At 33.9% G+C, this 20,990-nt stretch overlaps 1 protein-coding gene across 1 annotated transcript; it reads right to left on the bottom strand.

Annotated features, from left to right (window-relative positions):
• Window positions 1–14,435: 14,435 nt before the first annotated feature.
• On the bottom strand, window positions 14,436–19,882 carry LOC131031086 (protein NRT1/ PTR FAMILY 5.3). Its single transcript, XM_057962116.2, has 4 exons — window positions 19,485–19,882; window positions 18,708–18,925; window positions 16,617–17,176; window positions 14,436–15,557 (listed from the first exon to the last, which is right to left on the bottom strand). The coding sequence occupies exons 1-4, from the start codon at window positions 19,630–19,632 to the stop codon at window positions 14,675–14,677; spliced, it is 1,809 nt and encodes a 602-aa protein (XP_057818099.2). The 5' UTR covers window positions 19,633–19,882; the 3' UTR covers window positions 14,436–14,674.
• Window positions 19,883–20,990: the final 1,108 nt, after the last annotated feature.

Here is a 20,990-nt window from a genome sequence, read left to right as displayed (position 1 = left end):
TGTTGACAGAATATGAAGACATAATTTCATATAATGTGCCTGATCGATTACCACCTATGAGAAGTATCAGTCATTGCATGGACCTGGTTCCTAGAGCTAGTTTGCCTAACAAAGGTGCACATCGAATGACATCGACATAGAATGAAGAACTGAATAGACAAGTGCAGTAGTTGTTGAAGAAAGGCTTGATCAGAGAAAATTTGAGCCCTTGTGCAGTACCAGTTGTATTAGCACCTAAGAAGAATGGAGAAAGGAAAATGTGCACCAATTCCAGAGTAATAAACAATATCATAGTGAAATACCGGTTTCTTTTTCCTATGATGGATGACATAATGGACTATTTGAATGGAGAAAAATACTTTACAAAGATAGCTTTGAAGAGTGGATGTCATCAAATTAGGATCAAAGAAGGAGATGAGTGGAAGACAACATTCAAAACAAATGAAGGACCATATGAATGGTTGGTGATGCCTTTTGGGTTAACTAATGCACCAAGTATTTTCAAGAGGCTGATGAATGAGGTATTGAAGAAATTATTGGCTAAGTTTGTTATTGTGTATTTGGATGACATTATGATTTTTCAGTAAGGCAAAAGATGAGCATTTGTTGCATTTGAGACAAGTTTTGCAGAGGTTGAGAGAAGAAAAGTTGTTGATAAATATCAAGAAATGTACTTTCATGAAGGACGAGTTAGTCTATTTGGGATTTTTTATATATGAGGATGGTTTGAAGATGGACCCTGAGAAAGTGAAAGCAATTGTTGAATGGCCTACACCAAAAAGCATTGGAGAGGTAAGATCATTTCATGGTTTGGCTAGTTTTTACTAGAAGTTCATCAGAAATTTCAGTTCAGTTTGTAACCCTATGACTAAGACCATGAGAGGAGATAAGAAGGAATTCAAGTGGACCGCCAGAGAAAACAAAATTTTTGAGCTATTGAAGCAAAAGGTGACTGAGCAACCTATGTTGGCTTTACCAAATTTCAATAAAGTATTTCAAGTGGATTGTGATGCAAGTGGAACAACATTAGGAGTAGTAGCCTATTTCAGTGAGAAATTGAATGATGCCCAAAGGAGATATTCATTATATGATTAGGAGTTTTATGCCATAGTTCAAGCCTTGAAGAAGTGGAGACATTACTTGTTGCCTAAGGAGTTTCTGTTGTATATAGATCATCAAGCTTTGCATTATTTGAACAGTCAGAGTAAGTTGAATCAAAGACATATGAGGGGTAGAATTTTTGTAGAGTTACACCTTTGTGTTGAAGCATAGGAGTGTGAAATATAAAAAACTTGTTGATGCTTTGAGTAGGAGAAGGAATTTGCTGACAGAGATGAGAGTAATGGTATTAGGATTTGAGGAATTGAAGACCTTATATGATAATGACCCAAATTTTGCAGAACCTTGGAAAGCATGTAGAGAACCAGCTATGGTAGATAGAAGCAAATGGTTGGATTACTTCATTCAGGAGGGGATGTTATTCAGAGGAGTTCAGTTGTGCATACCTAAGAGTTCTATGAGGGAGAATCTGATAAAGGAGAAACATAGTGGAGGATTGGCTAGACATTTTTGTATTGACAAAATAGTAGCATTGGTGAGTGAGAAGTACTTTTGGCCCCAGATTCATAATGATGTTAAGAAATATGTGCAAATTTGTAGAATTTGTCAGGTAGAAAAGGGTAGTAGTCAGAATGTGGGATTGTATAAACCTTTGACAGTACTGGTAAGACCTTGGGAGGATATAAGCATGGATTTCATACTTGTATTACCTAAAACACCGAGAGGGAATGATTATATATTTGTGTTAGTGGATGGATTCTCGAAGATGGATCATTTCATACCTTGCAAGAAGACATCAGATACATTACATTTAGTAGACCTATTTTTCAAAGAAGTGGTAAGATTGCATGAATTACCTAAGAGCATAGTTTCAGACAGAGATACTAAGTTTGTTGGATATTTTTGGAGAACACTTTGGAAGAAGATGAAGATAGATTTGAAGTTCAGTTCTACTTTTCACCCACAGACTGGTGGATAGACAAAAGTAGTTAACCAGAGTTTGGAAAATTTATTGAGATGTTTAGTTGGAAATAAAACTGGATGTTGGGATTTGATTCTTGCACAAGAAGAGTTTTCCTACAATAATTTAGTAAACAAGAGTATCAGAAGAACACCTTTTGGGATTGTTACCAGAGTGCATCCTAGAGGTATATCAAAATTAAGAGATATTATCAGTGAAGACTGAAGAAGTCTAGAAGCAGAAGACTTTGCAAATCACATGGCAGCCTTGCATATTCAGGTTAAGAAGCATTTGGAGGACATGAATAGAAAGTATAAAGAGAAGGTAGATGCGAAGAGGAGACATAAGGAATTTGGAGTTGGTGATGAAGTGATGGTATATCTAAGAAAAGAGAGATTCTCAGTTGGAACTTATAACAAGTTGCAGATGAGAAAGTTTGGACCTAGCAATATTTTGAGGAAGTTCAGTTTTAGAAATGCATATGAAGTGGAGTTACCAGATAGTCTAAGTATTTCACATGTGTTTAACATTGCACATCTTCATGAGTATCATGAACTAGAATTTAGTGAAGACAATATTGCAGACTTGGTTAAATAGTTGCCCGGAAAGGAACCAAATCAGATTGAAGACATTTTGGATAGTAGGATTGGGTGTAGTACCCAAAGCAGTCAGTATAAGGAGTATCTTGTGAAGTGAAATGAAAGACCAGTTGAAGATTCATCTTGGATCTCTCAGGAAGAGGTAGATTGTCTTGGTTTCCCTCTAACCCTAGCAAAGTGACGGACTCACTTTTTCAAAAACCTCGGATGTCTGATGCAGAAGCATCCCCAGTTCATGGCAATCTTGCATCAACTAGAAACATTTTCTTTATGTTTTTCTTTCTATTTATAGTTTCACCATTTCTTTCTGTGTGTACCGGTTTTGGCTCACCAGATCCTGTGGAGTTGGATTCTACCTGAAGACTTGATCATATTTCTTATTTCTATACTGCATCGCATTTGGATCATTTTCAGGCAAGATATCGCTATCGGTTTCCATGATAGTTTCCTGATGCCGGTTGACAATTTCTTGATATCGGTTGCCTAGACCTATTTTGGTGATCTACCGGAACCACTTCCAAAGCTTGCAGAGCCTTGAGCATTGATTCTGATGTTCCTTGGCATGTGGCCGACCTTTTTCCGCAATCTACATTTCATCCTTGGGATTTTTCGGAGGAATCTCTTGGCGGAGGCTGACCTTGTTGGTTTTACACGTTAGGTCTTGTTCTTTGGGTTTTGATCCCTTTTTGGGCCGACCGAATCCCCTTGGATCATATATATAATTATGATTGTGCATTATAATGTAAGCAAGTAATTTTAGAATGAGCGTAGAAGATAGATCTTGAGATTTAAGGTCCCAGTTGTGACCTATTCTATATTTTGAGCATGTTTTTGTAGGCTTGTGAGCCGATTTCTATGACCTGGATGTTACCAGTTGATTGTAATCAGTTTTCATGAAATAATTCAATCTGTTTTCATTGCCTCTATCATATCTTTGTGTTTCTGTTGTGTTTAATCTTGCCGACTGGTCCAAATTGATCTCTTTGAGGTCCCTCCTAACTGATGACTACATCAGAGAGAGACAGAGAGAGAGAGAAGGGATGAAGGGGGTTGGTAAGGGAGAGGTAGAGGGATATCAAGAGAGAGATAGGGGAAATGGGAGAGGGAGAGATAGGGAGAGAAGGGGAAAGGGATATATATATATATATATATATATAGAGAGAGAGAGAGAGAGAAGGGATGAAGGGGGTTGGTAAGGGAGAGGTAGAGGGATATCAAGAGAGAGATAGGGGAAATGGGAGAGGGAGAGATAGGGAGAGAAGGGGAAAGGGATAGAGAGAGAGAGAGAGAGAGTAATTAGGGTGAGGGGGGAGGGGAGGATATGGAAGTATCATAAAAGAGAGAGGGAGAAAAAGAGGGAGAGAGAAGGGGAGAGAGAGAGAAGGGAGGGCAAGAGAAGTGGAAAGGGAGACGGTGTAGGAAAGGGAGAGGGGGGAGAAAGGGAGAGGGCCTTTCCCACACCCTCTCCCCTCTTCCTTTCTCACACCCTCTCTGTTTCCCCTTCTCTCCCTCTCCCTTTGTTTATGCTTCCATCTCTCCCCTCTCCCCCTCCCCTTAATTACCTCTCTCTCTCTCTCTCTCTCTCTCTCTCTCTCTCTCTCTCTCTCTCTCTCTCTCTCTCTCTCTCTCTCTTTCTCTCTCAAGCCCTTTCCGCTTCTCTTCTTATCTCTCCCTCTCCCTTTCCCCTTCTCTCCCTCTCCCTTTCTCTCTCTCCCTATCCTAAACAAAGTATCAGATATTGGATATAATCAAATATCTCTAATACTTATGAGAAAGGGTGCCAAAAAAATTGTTGGCACCCATATGAAAATATGGAAGGATATCATCCGATATTCGATACTTGGGCCACACAAAATAGGATATTGGGTTATTTTGAGAATTCCAACTGTCCCTAAATTCTTTTTGTAGGTGACAAACATGTGTTTTCAAATAGACAAAGATAAAATTATGCTTTTTTGAGAATCTTTTACACAAATTTGTCATTAGCAATCATTTTTAAACATCTTTGTGGAGGTATAAAGGGGAGTAGTAGTGCCACAAATCATTCCTAAGTGCCACAAATTCTAAGAAACAACCTCTCAAAGTTTTGATATTTTTTTGTACTTAGGGTGCTTAAGGGATGGCACTACTAGGGTATGGCAATAAGTGTTCGACTGAGTTGAGAGGTAAAACAAGAGAATGCCTAGGGTAAAACTACCTAATCAGACATGTTGGCATTGACAGTTCACAATGATGATGATTAGAATGATAATTTGGCTTTATTGCATCTTTTCATTGAACGCCTTTGATGATTTTTGCATCAACAAACAAATCACTGTCCTAGGAAAACCACTTTGAATCTTGAAAATCTGAGACAAGGTATTGTAGAGGGGCCTTACATGACCCTATAGATTTAGACAGATCATTCACAAGTGCCACAGATTCTGAGCAATAGCCTATCAAAGTTTGACAATTGTTTGCACTTAGGGCACTCAAGGGACAACGCTGCTAAGGTATGGCACTGAGTGCTCGATTGAGTTGGAAGGAAAATCAAGAGCATCCCTAGGGTAAAATTTCCTAACCAAATGTGTTGGCACTGACAGTTCACACCCATGATGACTTTTGAAATTTTGTAATTACTTGTCCTCTGTCATTACTAAGCATAATTACCCATACTTATTACATCCACATAAACAATGAATTTTTTTGGCTCAAATATTTCAAAGTGCATAGGAGGTAGAACATGAAATCAAATCTAATATTGTTTACTTTTCATTTGTCATTACTAAGCATCCATGTTATGATTAATAACAATACCAATATGGTCATTAAATTTGGTGAATTTGCCCAAGGCAACCAAATTTAACACTTAAGATTTAGATGGAACAAATTATATTGAATCTCAAGATTATATAAATAACATGCTATTGCTTATTATTTAACCATTTTTCATTATTAAATTCAATATTAAAGTTTCAAAGAATGAAGACATGCACATGAGGAACAAATTATATCGAATATTAACTTCTATCTATCAAATTATTGAATAATTACAAGTTTATGTCTATATACAAAAATGACATAAAGACCAACTCAAACAAAATGTATCTCCATATATGTAAGTGTATGTTCATATACAAAATATACATTCCAAATAGACATGTATGTATCCCAAAATGTCTCTATCACGTCCTAAACTACTGATAAATCATCAAAATTGGTCCTCTTTGAAGCACTCTTTGGCTTTGAAGGATCTTGCACAAGAAAAATTGAAACCACAATTGAGATTGATTATAATATATAAATTACATTCAAAAAGTTAACATCAAAATCAATATACATTAAACTATAATTGAACTCTGAAATTGAATTCTTGATTACCTCAAGTCCATGTCTTCTCTTAGGACAATCAAGAGTCCTAGAATATGCATGTGGAAGAGAAGGGATGTTATTAAGATTTTCATAGATAACCTATATATGTTCACAAAAATATGTTCATTGATACAAGTTAGTATATAATTGTCAGTGATATGAACATATTTACTAAACACAAAATAAAATAAACACATACCTGAGGCATCTCTTCTTCTGCTTCTTCAGGTATTGTGGAAGCATTCAAGAAGGATGTGAAACCAACAATTCCTTGTACATAAAAATGACAAGTATGTGAAACTATCAATCTATGTAGACATGTATAATCATTATAAGTTCTTTAAATTTTTTTTTTAATCAAATTTGCATTCAATTACCTTTCCCTTGTCTATGATTTCACTTCTAAAGTCTAGATTACATGGCACCAAACTTGCACTAGGTGTGTCCTACAAAAGTAAAATAAGATAAACATGATAGTAACTATATAATTTAATTAATGACAATTTAAATGAGAAGCATGTATACAATAAAAAATGAAAACTACTAAGTGTAAAAATATATTTTGTGTAGCTATGAAGGCCAAATGAAATGGTCGAGAGGGTGGCATCCTAGACAAGTAATATCTCCTCCTCAAATTTCAATTGTTAAATAGATCATGTATATAAACATTAGTACTTTATACCATTTATTATAAATATTCATTTAAAATAAAATGCACTATGAAATTACAAGTTAATTCTTACCACTACATCATCAGTGTACAATAAAGGTACATCCTCGGCTCTAGCATGCGAGGATTCCCAAGGATGTGCTCCAGTCCCTATTATCTCATCCGGTGCAGCACCTCATAATCAGATGTGTCGATGGGATGATCAATAGGTTGTCTAAGAGGACCTAAGTATATATGATGGCACATATTTCAAGTACGTAGCACACAAATATGTGGACACAAGGAGGATGTGTCGGCACCACCCGGTCCACTGCTAACATCACCCTCATGTGGTTGAGCTAGTGTCTCGATCTCAGAAACCAAAAGGCCACTCAAAAAGTCAATATTCAATATAGTTTGTGACGCTACCTCAAGAATAATATTTGGAGGTTGTATTGGAGGTGGGTGAGCAATGTGAGTAGGGGGAACACATGGGCCCTCCACTAATCGAACTTCCCTATGTCTATCTTGGGGCATACCTCCCCCCATGCCCTAGAAATTTCTGATGTCAAAGTAGTTGACATGCTTTCCTAAAACAAACTCAGCATATAATTTCTCAATGAAGTAAAATGGCACATCCAAGTTGTTTACATCAAAACCACGTGCTACAAAACCATGTGCTAACAACCCCATTGACACTACATCTAATATTGGGTACTTTATTAATTTACTTTCCTCAATATTAAATAATTACAATATAATAATCCCAATGTTACAATACATCTCATCATGTGGCTTTGAGAATATTCCCAAGGAATCTCTACACTTTACACGTCCATAGGCAAGCAACTCAAATAAATAAATATTATAATTATAAACATTATTATGAAAGGTGTAAAACACCTATTTTCCCAACAAATGAGAGATAATTCCACAAAGAGAGAGGGGAGGTAAGAAGGTAAGGAGAGAGGTGGAGAGGGGAGAGATGTAGAGGTGAGAGACCTGGGGAGGAGAGATAGAGGTGAAAGAGATAGAGGGGGAGAGAGAGGTAGGTATTGAGATAGGTAGGGAGAGGTAGTGAGGTAAAGAGGGACGGACAGAGGGAGATACCTAGTGTTGGGGAGAGAGAGGGTGGGAGTGATAAGTAGTGATTGAGATAATGTAGAGAGAGGGGAGAGAAACAATAATAGACGAAGAGAGAAAAAAGAGAGAGAGGGAGGAAGGGATAGAGATGGGGGTAAGGAGGGACTCGGGCCAGGTAGAGAGGGTGGGATAGATCTAGAGAAGAGAGAGAGAGAGAGTAGAGAGAGAGAGTGGTGCAGAGGCACCTAAGCACACAAGCATACCAGGAGGTCAAAAGTATAATATGAGCAATTTTATTGTATTTGAGTCATTCATAATGTATTAAGGCTATTTGAGTCCATTGAATCATAATATGTAAGGATAAATGAGCCATTTTGTCCAGATATATCATATTTGGTCCATCTTGAAGTTTTAAAAGTGTCCATGTAAGGGTTAGAGTCATTTATGTCAAAAATGCAAAAATTGTAAAAATTGCAAAGTTGCAACATTACCAAAAAGTACAACAAAAGTGTAAGAATGAAATCCATTGGTCATGAGGTGGTTAAATTAGTTAGGAAGGATTTTTAAATGGTTTATAAAACCATGTTTGGTCGAAATCAAGAGGGTAGAGTAGTTTGGAGGGGATTTGACAAAGATTATCCATCAAACCCTCAAACTGTCATAAGGTTTTAAGGAATCTATGGCTATTATAGATCCATGGAGGATCACATTTGGTGTGATTTTTATACATAGATGTTAATGAATGATATATTAATAAAATATATTTCAGATTAATCCTTTCTTATGCATTTTTTTGGAGTATTTGGCAAGATATGTTTGTTTTTATAAAAATTGTCAAAACCCTACCAAGGGTTACTCGTTTTTTAAACAACTTTCATAACTTTTTATTTAACCATTGGATCTAGCTGAAATGTTTAGAGATGATTTTTAACTCATTACTATAGAGAATGACCATAGAGATTTTCTATATGATCAATATTGTAAAAGGTATGTATGACTGTTTGCTATAGTTCATGGTGAAAAGCAGACTGGTGAAGGCAGTAGCAGTCCAGTTGTAGCATTCAGTGTGGTCACATGAGGGATCATAATGAAGAAAGAATATATTTTTTGGAAAGTTATAGGCATCTTCTTTCTAGTGCTTTTTGTGTGACTTAATTTGGTTAAGAATTAAATAATTTGTGATTATTTTGGTGAAAACAGTTTTTAAAGGATGAAACCCTAAACTAGGGTATTCCATGGCAATAAAGAATTTGTTCTCTCATGTTATGGTGAATGTTATGATCTGAAATCTTTAATTAAGGTTTGTAGGGATGGAATATAAACTTTGAAAGTGGTTTGGAGTTGATAAGAGTGGTTGATCTTTTTACATGCCTCTTGATTCAAGTTTAAGGTCTTGTATTAGTTTTGGGTCAATAATACCCTTGAATGAAGGTTTTATGGTTTGTGATAGATGCTCTGAATCAGAGAGAGAGAGAGAGAGAGGGGGGGGATGGGAGATATATATGGTTGTAAGGTGGGAGGGGGAGATAGAGAGGGAGAGATGAAGAAAAGGAGTGAGAGATCTAGAGAGGAGAGAGAGAGGTGAGAAAGAGAACATATAAAGGGAAAGGGAGAGATAGAGGGAAGTATCAATATGGGTAAATACCCTAAACCCTATGCCCTAAACCTTATATAATGCACCATATTGCCTAAATATATTCAAATTATACTTTTTGGAAAACTTATAATAAGGACTACATACTTATAAAATAAAAATTCTAAATAAACTCATTTGACCCCCCAAAAGCTAATGTAAAAGTGGTTTTTTGTTAGGATTTTGATAGGTGCAAACGAGACTCCATTGTAGGTATGATTAAAAAGTATAGAGGTTCTATCAAAGGGAATTCAATCTAAGAGGATTTTATCTAACCCTATTTAATAAATTCCTTCAAATGGAACCTCTCAATGACTTAAATCATTATATTTTTTTAAAAATATGTGATTTCAGCGAAAATCAGAATGTACCAAAAAGTCTAACCTAGTATTATTTTTACACAATGCAAGAGAATAGCCAAAGATAACATCAAGATGACATAATATGTAGACTGATAAAACCCTCAAATAAAAATTCCAACCTCTAAAAGTACACATACATTTAATGTATTATCACATTAAAACATTTACGAGACACTTTAGAGTCTCCATTTAAGACCTACAATATTAAGCTTCATGATTACACTCCAAATTAACTAGCAAGTCAGAATCTTGTAATGATGCATCCCACTCCATGCTTTCCCTCCTCACATATGAAAATTCCAAGATATGCTCAATCAACTTTATCCAACAAGACAAAAGATTATGATACTCAACCTTAAAAACTATTCATGGGCAAGTTATTGTATTGAAATAATCTTCCTTTAAATTTTCAAGTTATTTTAAAATAAAACACATTCCTCTAAATCAAGAGCTTACACAAACATTTCCCCATCATTTATTTTTTGTGGTATTAATTTTTTTTCTTTTGGTATGAAATTTTCTCAATATTAAATATGTTTCTAATTTCCAACCCACATTAAATATTTTTCATAGTATTAAAGAAAAACATACAAAGTGTCTCCAATAATTTCTAACTCATGTGATGCATGTATCCACACTTCCTATGTTCACAATAGATCAATATTAATTTACATTGCAAACATTATGCAAGGTAAAAAGCACACATTTTCCTAACAATAATCACAAAAGTTTCACATAATAAAATAAAATGAAAATTTAAAATTAATATTATAAAGATAGAAAGTGGAAGAAAAAAATAAAAAGAGATTATCTTTTTAGTAAAATATTTAATATAATCATTAAATTCATATAAATCAAAACTAGGTGATGTGAGATTATTGTTAAGAGATTAAGATATACAATAGATAATTACTAAATAAAGGTATAATTAAAATGCAATCAATTTACTAAAAAATATAAAATGAAAAATAAAAAATTAAGGTAGAGTTGGAATGATCTATTAAATTGAAAACATTTAAATGATAGAAGTGGAATCAATCAAACTATAAATAAGAAGTAACAATTAAAATGAATAAAGAATATGCCATGAGAAGAAAGGACAATCTAGGATGAGAGATATGAGACCAAAAGAACGAGTGAGAAGAAAGAAGGAACATGAAGCAAGAAAAGTGAGGATGATTCCCTGAGTAAAGTGAGACTAAAGTAAAACAAGGCACACCATAAGTCAAAATAGGTCAATGATAGGGGTCATAGTGATGGAAGGAGAAAAGAGGGGGGAGGATGACTAATAAAGGTGACCGGAAGGAGCAAGATCTCGAAAGAGGAGTAAGATGAGAGTGGGGTAGCAGTGGGGAGTATACACATAGAAATTTCATACTTTTAAAGACATATTTGTGTGTACAATGGTGACGCATTTTATTATTAATTATGTGTAATAGTGGAACACTTTGTTGTGAATTACTCTTAATGATTCAAAATGGCATTTTATAATTAGATTTGGAACTATACCATTCTGATAAATTACAAGATGTTCTTTCACTAGTCTTGTTTAATTTTGTGCCTATAGAACTAATCTTTGGGTATGCGGATTTGACCTAAATTGTGTGGGAATGGCCTTCAATTATGGAAATGAATTACATGCCTATGACCTATAAAAACTTGTTTGCTTCTACTATATGAATTGATTCGAATCTAGTATCTATGGATACTTTTGAGAGTTTGTTGTGTAAGGATCTTCTCCTTAACCAAATCCCTTGATCTTAGTTAACAAAATGAATAACTTTGGACATAGTTCAATGAGTCATGTAAGATGTATAATTTGTCCCTATGATATTGATGCTAGTTGTTGATGCAATAATGTTTTTTGATGCTCTCTTTATTATGAAAAAATGATTAGAAATGTAGATGCTTGTTGAATCATCTTGAATGTTAAAAGTGAAATAGGGTTTTCCTTTTTATACAACACCTTGGCATGGAAATCACGTAAGTCAATAAGTAGTGGCTACAAGAGAGGGAGTTGACTTGGAGGGCCATTTCTAAATTTGAATTAAAAGGTTTTGTAGTCAAATATGCAAGCATAGATGTAAAACAAGTTGAAACCCACATTGATAAATTGGCTAAAGTAAAAAAAATAGAAAATATGTAAATAGGATCTAAATTATTGAGATGTATGGAATCATATTCAATCAAGACTCTAATTAATCATCAGCATTTTAGATAGAAACAGAATTAAATTTAAAATAAATAAACAAAATGTAAATCCAAACAAATTATTTTCTTACTATTACAATTGTCTAGCACTCTTAAATAAATATATCAAACCAAATTATCCTTGCTACATTTTAATGGAATTAAATTTTAACACAATCCAAAGATAGATAAATATTATTGTGAAAGATTGAACTGGACCAACATATATACGAGCCATAGCATAATTTTCAAAAATTACACTTAAAAAATATCTTAACGTTTCAATTTGAAATTTCTAAATTTAATTTTAAGTAATCAAACCAATATGAATGTAAATCTACCATATTAATGATAGAATTCTTGACATCATAAGAAAACCGTAACTTTTAAGAAACTCTCAGAATTTTCACTGCTAGTCTGTAATCAACTAAGTACAAAGAAACTGTATAATTATGTGTAATTGTAATTTATAACTATTTTAAGATAAGGATAAACAGGCAATAATTTAAGAAATCGGTGCCGACACTCTTCTGTAATGAAATCTGTCGACTAAAGCAAAAAGAAGGTACAGCATAAGTCACGACTACGTCGATGATAGGGGCATGATGATGAAACAAGAAAAGAGGGGGCATGCGGGGAAAGAAAAGTAATGGGAAGGAGCAAGAACTAGAAAGGGGAGTAAGTGGGGATTTGGGTAGCAAGGGAGGGTGTTAGTAAGTGGGAGGGGAGTAAGTGGGGATTTGGGTAGCAAGGGAGGGAGCACACACATGGAAAAATCAATCTTATAAAGACATATATGTGTGTACAATGACAGAGTTCACTTTGTTATGAATTATGTGCAATAGTGGAACAATTTGTTGTGAATTACTTTTCATTGTTTTATGATTACATTTGGAGCTATAGTGCTTTAATAAATTATAAGATGTTCTTTTTGTACACCTGTTCAATTTTGTGCCTATAGAACTAATCTTTGTGCATGTGGACTTGACCTAAACTATGTGGAAATGAATCACGTGTCTACGACTTATAAAAACCTATTTTCTCTATTATGTGAAGTGTTTGGTGTAGTATCAATAGATACATTTGAAAGCTTGTTGTGTAAAGTTCTTCTCCTTAGCTAAATCCTTATATCTAATTTAATCAAATGAAAAATCTTTAAAACAATTCAATGGATGCTCGAAGGGTTGAGCTTAATTGGTTAAAACATTGGATTTTTATTGTGCAAACCTAAGTTCAATTCCCTATCTTGACATCTAAATTGGAACTCTAAGTTGTGACTCCTGGTCATCCATAGCTGGCTTCTAATATGGAGGTGGTTTTCAAATAAAGGCAGATTTCTAAGTAGTGACTTTTGGTCTTCCTTCAGTGATTTATAATGTGTCATAAAGAGCTTACATTGGTCTAATGTTGATGCTTGTATGAGCAAAATATTTGAAATCATTATGCAAGTTGATGATGCAATGATATTTTATGCTACTCTCTAAACTATAATTTTTTTTATTAAAAATAAAGAAGCTAGATGGATCTTCTTGATTGTCAAAAATGAACTAGGGTTTTCCCTTTTGTACAACACCTTGACATGCAAACAACACAAGTCAATAAGTAATGGCTAGAAGAAGGACAATTATCTTGTGGGCATTTTCAAAATTGAATTTAAAATTTTAGTAATCAAATATGCAAACCATAGATCTAAACCAAGTTGAAATCCAAAATTTATAAATTGACCAATGTAAAAGAATAGAAGATTTGTAAATCAGATATGAATTATTGGGATGCCTGGAATCATTTTCATTCAAGATTCTAAAATTTAATTATGAACATTTTAGATGGAAACATACCACTTCTATACTAATCATTACATTTAAAACAAATAAATAAAAAGTAAAACCAAAACATTTTGTTCTTTTTGGTTATAGTGGTATAGCATATTTAAAAGGGAATATCAAACCAAAATGTAGAAGAAACAATTCATCCTCACTACATCATTTCATTGCAACTAAAACTTAACACAAAATCCAAGGAAAGATAAATGTTATTGCAAAGAATTGAATTTGACTCTTATATGTGCAAATCAAGTCATATTTTTTTTGATGATTACACTCTAAAAAATATTTGTATGTTTTAATTTTCTAAATATGATTATATAAATCTTTTTTCATAGAAATACTAGTTTACAATTATAGAAATTTTATGTTCTTTATATCTTTATATTTGTTCAATCACATCAATATAAGTATAAAACGATTATGTTAATGAAATTTTATATCTATGGTATCTTTTATTTGTCAAGTCATATCAATATAAATATAAAGTAAGCATATTAATGAATCTTAATATACGTGATATATTTATATTTGTGAAATCATATCAATATGAATATAAAGTCATCATATAATAAATAAAAATTTGTCTACCATATCTTTATATTTGTTCAAACATACCCATCTGAATAGTAAAGTGACCATATTAATGAAAGAATTCTTGACATAAAAATTCTTGAAAGAACTCTTGAAAATTGCCACTGCTAGCATCTAACCAAATAATCACAAAGAAGAAATTGTATAAATATATATATAATTATAATCTGCAACTATTTTAAGCTAAGGATAACCAGTCAATAGTCTTAGAAACCGATGCCGACACTCTTCTGTACTGAAATCCCTCGACAAACTTTCTAATCACACCTTAAATGCAGAAGTAGATGAAAAGAGTAGTACATATCCTTGTGAAGTGAATAATGGATGTTGACTTGCAGTGGGTCCTTGTACTATCACCACTACCACCATCCTAACAAATATCTACGTCTTTATGTATGTTTACAGCTAAAATCTCAATGGTTTTCTCTGAATCATCACCCAAGGCTCTTGTAACTTCTCTCTTGTAGACATACACATAAGAAACAAACAAGAAGAACAAAAGGTTCAGAAACAGGAGAACTGCTAAGAATGCATAATAGTAATCCAGATGAGAGGCATTCAGATTATTCAGAATCCATCCTTTGCGGTTCCCTCTTGCACTGAAGTTACTCACTGCTGTAAGAAGCAAACTGCTGGTGAAAGCACCCACACCATGAGAGCTTGTGAACAATGAAGTCCCAAGGCTTTGCATGCTCTCTGGAGCCTGGTCATAAAAGAAGTCTATTTTGCCTATATCCAGCAATGCATCAGCCATACCCATTAGGGCAAACTGTGGAATCAGGGTGAAAATACTTCTGGGCACAATTGCCTTCTTGTTGTTCTCAAGATGGTGTTCTTTAATCACATCTAATCTCTTGAATTCTACCAGCATTGCAACTATCATGACAATGACCTGGATCAGCATTCCAGATCCCATCCTCTGTAGTGCAGTTATGCCTTTTGGGTTTCCTGTGTATCTTCTCAGGAATGGAACTAAGAGTCTGTCATAGACTACTGTGGTTATAAGCATGGAGAGAGTTAAGAATGCTGTGGCACTGGCTGCCGGGAATTCAAAGCTTGAGCCAACATGTCTCTCAAGAGTCTCTGCCTGTTTGACAAACAGAGTGCCAGCCTGTGTTATCATTGTGCTGGGTATTATGGAGGCCAACCAGACAGGAAGCAGTCCTATCATCAGCTTTGTTTCCTCCACTTCGGTCACAGTGCACACTTTGGCATCTTTTGTATCAGTCTTTATTGCAGCCTTGTCTATGATCCTGAGAAAATAAGATAAACATTACCATTTTATATATAAACAGTATAGATATCTTTAAAAGGATGTCGAAAAAGATATCAATTTGATGCAATTCTTAAAATATTGTGTTTCATATTAAATATTAAATATTACTGTTTTGACTTGTAAATGGCCAGTCAAATTTAAACTAAAGCATAAAAAAATTGCTAACACACTTGTACAATTACACTCTACCATAACTCCTTTACTTCGAAAGACATGTCATTACTTCTAGTGGCTGGATCTACTTGAAAACCCTTAGTAGCTACTGTAAGGCATAGTTTTTCATCCTTAATATCCTAAAAAAATAAAAACTATTTTTCAATTACTAACAATGTCCTTCAACCACTTTCCACCTCTTCTTTTTTAGTTTTCAATGGTCTAAGAGTATTTGGAAATAGCTTATGGTGTTACCTGTGCCTATGCCTCAGGTCTCCAACCCTTGATTCTTACTCTACTGGTATACTACTGCTGTTCCTGCTGCTTATTCAGCATTCTTTCTTCTTTTTATATTTATTATTAAATAATATTATTTTGATGTATAAATGGCTGTCAAATTCAAGATAAAATGTAAAAGTTTTTGTGAAGACATTTATGCCATTACACTCCACCCTTTTTTAACTTAAGATAAAGTGTTCAAAGTTTGTGTTAACACACTCACACTACTACTGTTCACTCCTTGTTGTCATTGTGTAAATGTTTTTATTAACACACTCACACCATTACACTCCACCCCTTACTAATTTAAGATTAAGTTTTTGTTAAAACATTCACAACTATTCACCTCTTGTTGCTATTATGTAAAAGTTTTTGTTAACAGACTCATGCCGTTACACTCCACCCCTTGCTAATTTAAGATAAAGTGTAAAAGTTTTTGTTAACACACTCACACCAATACAGTCCACCCTCTACTGCCATTGTAAAATACCTCTCAACATTATTAATGCACTTTGATATACAAACATAACTAATATTTAGATTTAGATTCAAGGAGATGGAATATGAATATAGCATATCGCTATGTGATAGAACATGTACTGACCTCAAGGTATTTGTATGTGCAATGGGATATCTACCCTTAGAAACATATTCTTTGGAATCAACTTCATAGAGCTCAGAAGGATCTGAAGGAGCCTTTGCTTTCCAGTTTGTGGCTAACCTGACAAACACTTTACCCATGCGCTTAAGAGGGCTACCAGATATTATTTTGTGTCTGTAAAATGGAGTTCCAATCAGGACAATAATGACAGAGATGACTATTGCTGCTGTAATGATTCCATAGCTCACACCCCAGCTCACATTGTCTTCTATGTAAATCAGAAATGTTTTGCCAAACAGAGTTCCCAAGAAAATTGTGAACATCCACCAGTTGAAGAAGTGGTTTTTCTGGGACTTTTCTTTGGGGTGAAACTCATCAAACTGATCTGCTCCAAAGGTGGAGATGTTGGGCTTGGTTCCCCCTGCGCCTATTGCCAAAAGATATAAGGCGAAATAGAATACTCCAATTTGAAGAGGGGAAGCCTTCTCACATCCTTCACCTGATGGGCAAGCAGGGGGTCTCAATGATGTCAATGAAACAGCTAATGTCATGAGCCCCATTCCCTGCACATAGTAGGAAGATTGTTAATAGTTAGTGGGTTGTGATTTCAATTGATAACCAGTTTTTGTGGATTACAATTTGCAAGTTAAAACAGTAGATCAGTTATGATTTTGATTTTGATCCAAACAAAAACTAACACAATAAAAAAACTTTTAACTATTTAAGACAGAATTTTCAGAGTCTATAACTTTAGTTTGAATATTGGATTAGATTATGTACAGTTTTTCCTTCATCAATGATTCAGATCACATTCCTTGATCCATCATTAGGATAAGGTTATGTACATTTTTTTTATCATCAACGTTTCAGATCACATTCCTTAATGATTATGTACACTTTCCTCTTCATCAGCATTTTAGATCACGTCCCTTGATGATTATGTACACTTTTTTCTTCATCAATATTTTGGATCACATTCCTTGATCATTATGTACACTATTTTTTTGATCAATGTTTCGGATCACTTTCCTTGATCCATCAATTACATTCCTCAATGATGGATAAAAGAATGTGATCTGAAGATTGATGGGAAAATGTTGTAAATAATCCAAACTCAAAATATAGTGAAATTTTTATAACCAGCTATTCATATAAGACTCACTAAAAAGATCTGAGCTCATTAAATACTGTTGTAAAATAGCACCAGATTGTCTAAATATGAGAAATAAACCATAAACAGTGAGCTAACTTAGATAAGATTGTTCTTTGATATCATTTCAACCAGTGTACTAATAGATGCACATGTTCCACAAACAGAGGATACGCAAATTACTATTCCAACCTATAATCTTACACTAAATCATCAAGACTTTTTTTTAGCACCTAAAAGCTAAACATGCTAATAAGCCAACAAAATAATCCTCAATCCAAAATATGCATGCAGAGATCTGATTTCATAGTAACCAGATAAACATTGAAATTGAAATCTTTTAGACATTCTCCTTGACGCCCTGTAAAACCCAAACATGCTAATCAGCAAACAGAATAAACAGAAGAAAACCCATGTGAGGGATCTGATTAGGTAGATCAAAAGAGAACCAAAAATCAACAGTATTTTCTCTCTAGAATATTTTAAAATCTACATATAAAGATAGTTTCATTTTTGGTATATAGATTAACTTTTCTCTTTAGCTTTTTTTCCCCATTTTTCCTGTCTTAATTCTTCTCATGAAGCTTCATGATGGATTACGATGTATTACGATGTATGACCTGAATCATCAAATTTTTTAACTTTTCTCTTAAGCTTTTTCTTCAATATTTTATCTTAATTCTTCTCATGTATTAACTAAAACATGAAATTTTAAAATATATCGACATAATTTAATAAAAAAAACTTCTTATAAAAATCATATTTCTGAATATAATATATTCTCCCTTGACACTTTTTCAAAGTTAGGTATAGAAGGTAATAGGAAAACATGGGTTTCCAAAGCCTTGTTGTAGAATCTAATTACATAGCAACTAGTATCCAGCTAAGAGGAACAATCCAATATAGAGTATAGTAGAGGTGGGGAGAGGATGAGCAGTATTTACCACTACATAGACAAAGGCAAAGACTAGGAAGGTCCAGTAGCGACCCCAGTGAGTATCAGCAATATAAGCCCCAAAAATGGGAATAATCCACATTACACCAGTCCAATTGGTAACATTTCTTGACGCAGAAACAGTGCCTTCATGCAGTTTGCTTGTGAGATATATCACCAAATTAGCCCATATCCCACCAAAAGCCAGCCTCTCACAGAACTCATACCCTGTTCATTCAACAATTTTACAAAATTCATAACATCAACAACAATAAACACTATTTAAAGACTGAAAACAACAAAACTCTACAGAAATTATACCATTTAAATGTATCAAACTTCTGGAGTACACTCTAAATCTTTCATAAAGTTGAAAATTAAAGATAATTTCTGTTGTCAACGAAGTCTGTACCCTTTGTGGAGCTATCAAAGCCCACACTCTGTGAGACCATCTCATGTTTCAATGGGTTATCCTTCTCTGGAGGTTGGTCTAAACTATCAAAGCCCACACTCTGTGAGATCATCTTTCAATGGGCTATCCTTCTCTGGAGGTTGGTCTTAACTATCAGGGCCCTGTGAGACCCATCCCATGTTTTAACAGGTTGTTGAGTTGATAGTTCGACAAAAGGGTGCGAATTTCATTGACAACAATTCTATCATAAATGATGGATTATAAAACATAATGCCAATCTAAATTGCCTGTGAAAATCTCTTGTGAACTGCTATATAAAGATTTTTGAAAATTTGAACTAAAGAACAGAGAAAAACAGGATGCACTAATCCATACCCACTATAAAAGAACAAGCTTTTATTCCTCCAGTCTTTGCTATCTCAACAGGCCTGCCATGCAGATCAACACTTCCATCTAATGCAAATTTATCTGTTTCTTTTTCTGCTTGTGAATTCGCCATCTTTTCAGCATTGCCACTCACCATTGTTTTAGTTCTGCAAACGCTAATGTGAACTTCAAAGCTCACTAGATATTTGCAGACATAATGAGGAGCAGCTTAAAAGGACTCAAAACGTGGATAAATGTAGAAAGTTTACAACCCTCCACAGGTTGAAGATAAACATTTATAGATGATTCTAAGTTACTAATCATTTTCACGTGATGAACACCGAAACCGGGGTAGACCTGGTGAAACCATCCACGCAATTAATGTTGCAGCAATATAAAACAAACTAGTACGTCCATGATCCTTGTGCGGATAGGCTACTAAAGCTTGAAATTTTGTATTATGCCCATAATCTGTCATTTAGTATCTTTTTTATCAATTAAATTTTTAATAGAGGTTAACTCTTTTTTTTTCTCTTTCTTAAAGACGGTTTATTTAGTCTGATCCACACTAGGCAAAGTTTTAAGGGGATCTTTTTTCAACATATTCAACTTAGAAGTCACTCACTTAATTCTAGTTAACTTAGAAGCGGCAACAAAATTCAAAGAGCCATCGCTTAGAGTTAGAATTCTAATTATAGACGTCATTTTAGGGATGTGAATATGGATCTTCATCTTGAGAATCATATGATTTTGTCGTTTAGATACAAACCATTACAATGGGTATTAAATATCATAGATATTTGTTGTGATGCATTCAAATAGAATGACACCATCTTCAAATTCAAGTTTATTGTTCATGACTCAAAAAATTCAAAAATGGCTTAAATGTTGAATTGTTTTTGCCACCAAGTTTCAAACTCCACTAGGGTGTTATAATTGATTGTTATGTATTAGAAGATTTCCATAGCCAATATCAATACATTAATGTGCTTCTAGATCATTGAATGTGACCCGAAATTTTGATGATCAAAAAATTCAAACACAATCAAATCTAGAAACACATTAATGAATTGTTATGTTGTGAATGGGTTCTCCATTTGTGACCTCACAAAAAAATTCAATTTTTTTAATTAAACTATTTGTCATTGTAAGTTTGCAAAATGGATGGAAGAGAATATATGTAATATAAAAATAAAGTAAAATGCTTACTTTCTTGAGACGGCATATATCAATATATTAATGTGCTTCTAGATCATTGAAAGTGACCCGAAATTATGATGATTGAAAAATTCACACACAATCAAATCCACAAACACATTAATAAATTGTTATGTTGTGGATGCATTTTCCTTTTGTCATCCAAAAGAAGTTACCCATTAAAAAAATCAATTTTTATAATAAAATATTTATCATTATAAGTTTGCAAAATGAATAAAAGAAAATACTTATAATATATATATAAAAAAAATGCTTACAAATAATTAAAAGTCAACCATCACAATGAACAGTTTCAAA

This window comes from Cryptomeria japonica, chromosome 7, assembly GCF_030272615.1.
Source record: "Cryptomeria japonica chromosome 7, Sugi_1.0, whole genome shotgun sequence".
Classification (NCBI taxonomy): Eukaryota; Viridiplantae; Streptophyta; class Pinopsida; order Cupressales; family Cupressaceae; genus Cryptomeria; species Cryptomeria japonica.
The sequence above is the reverse complement of the archived record's forward strand: the minus strand, read 5'-3'. Positions and strand labels throughout refer to the sequence as shown.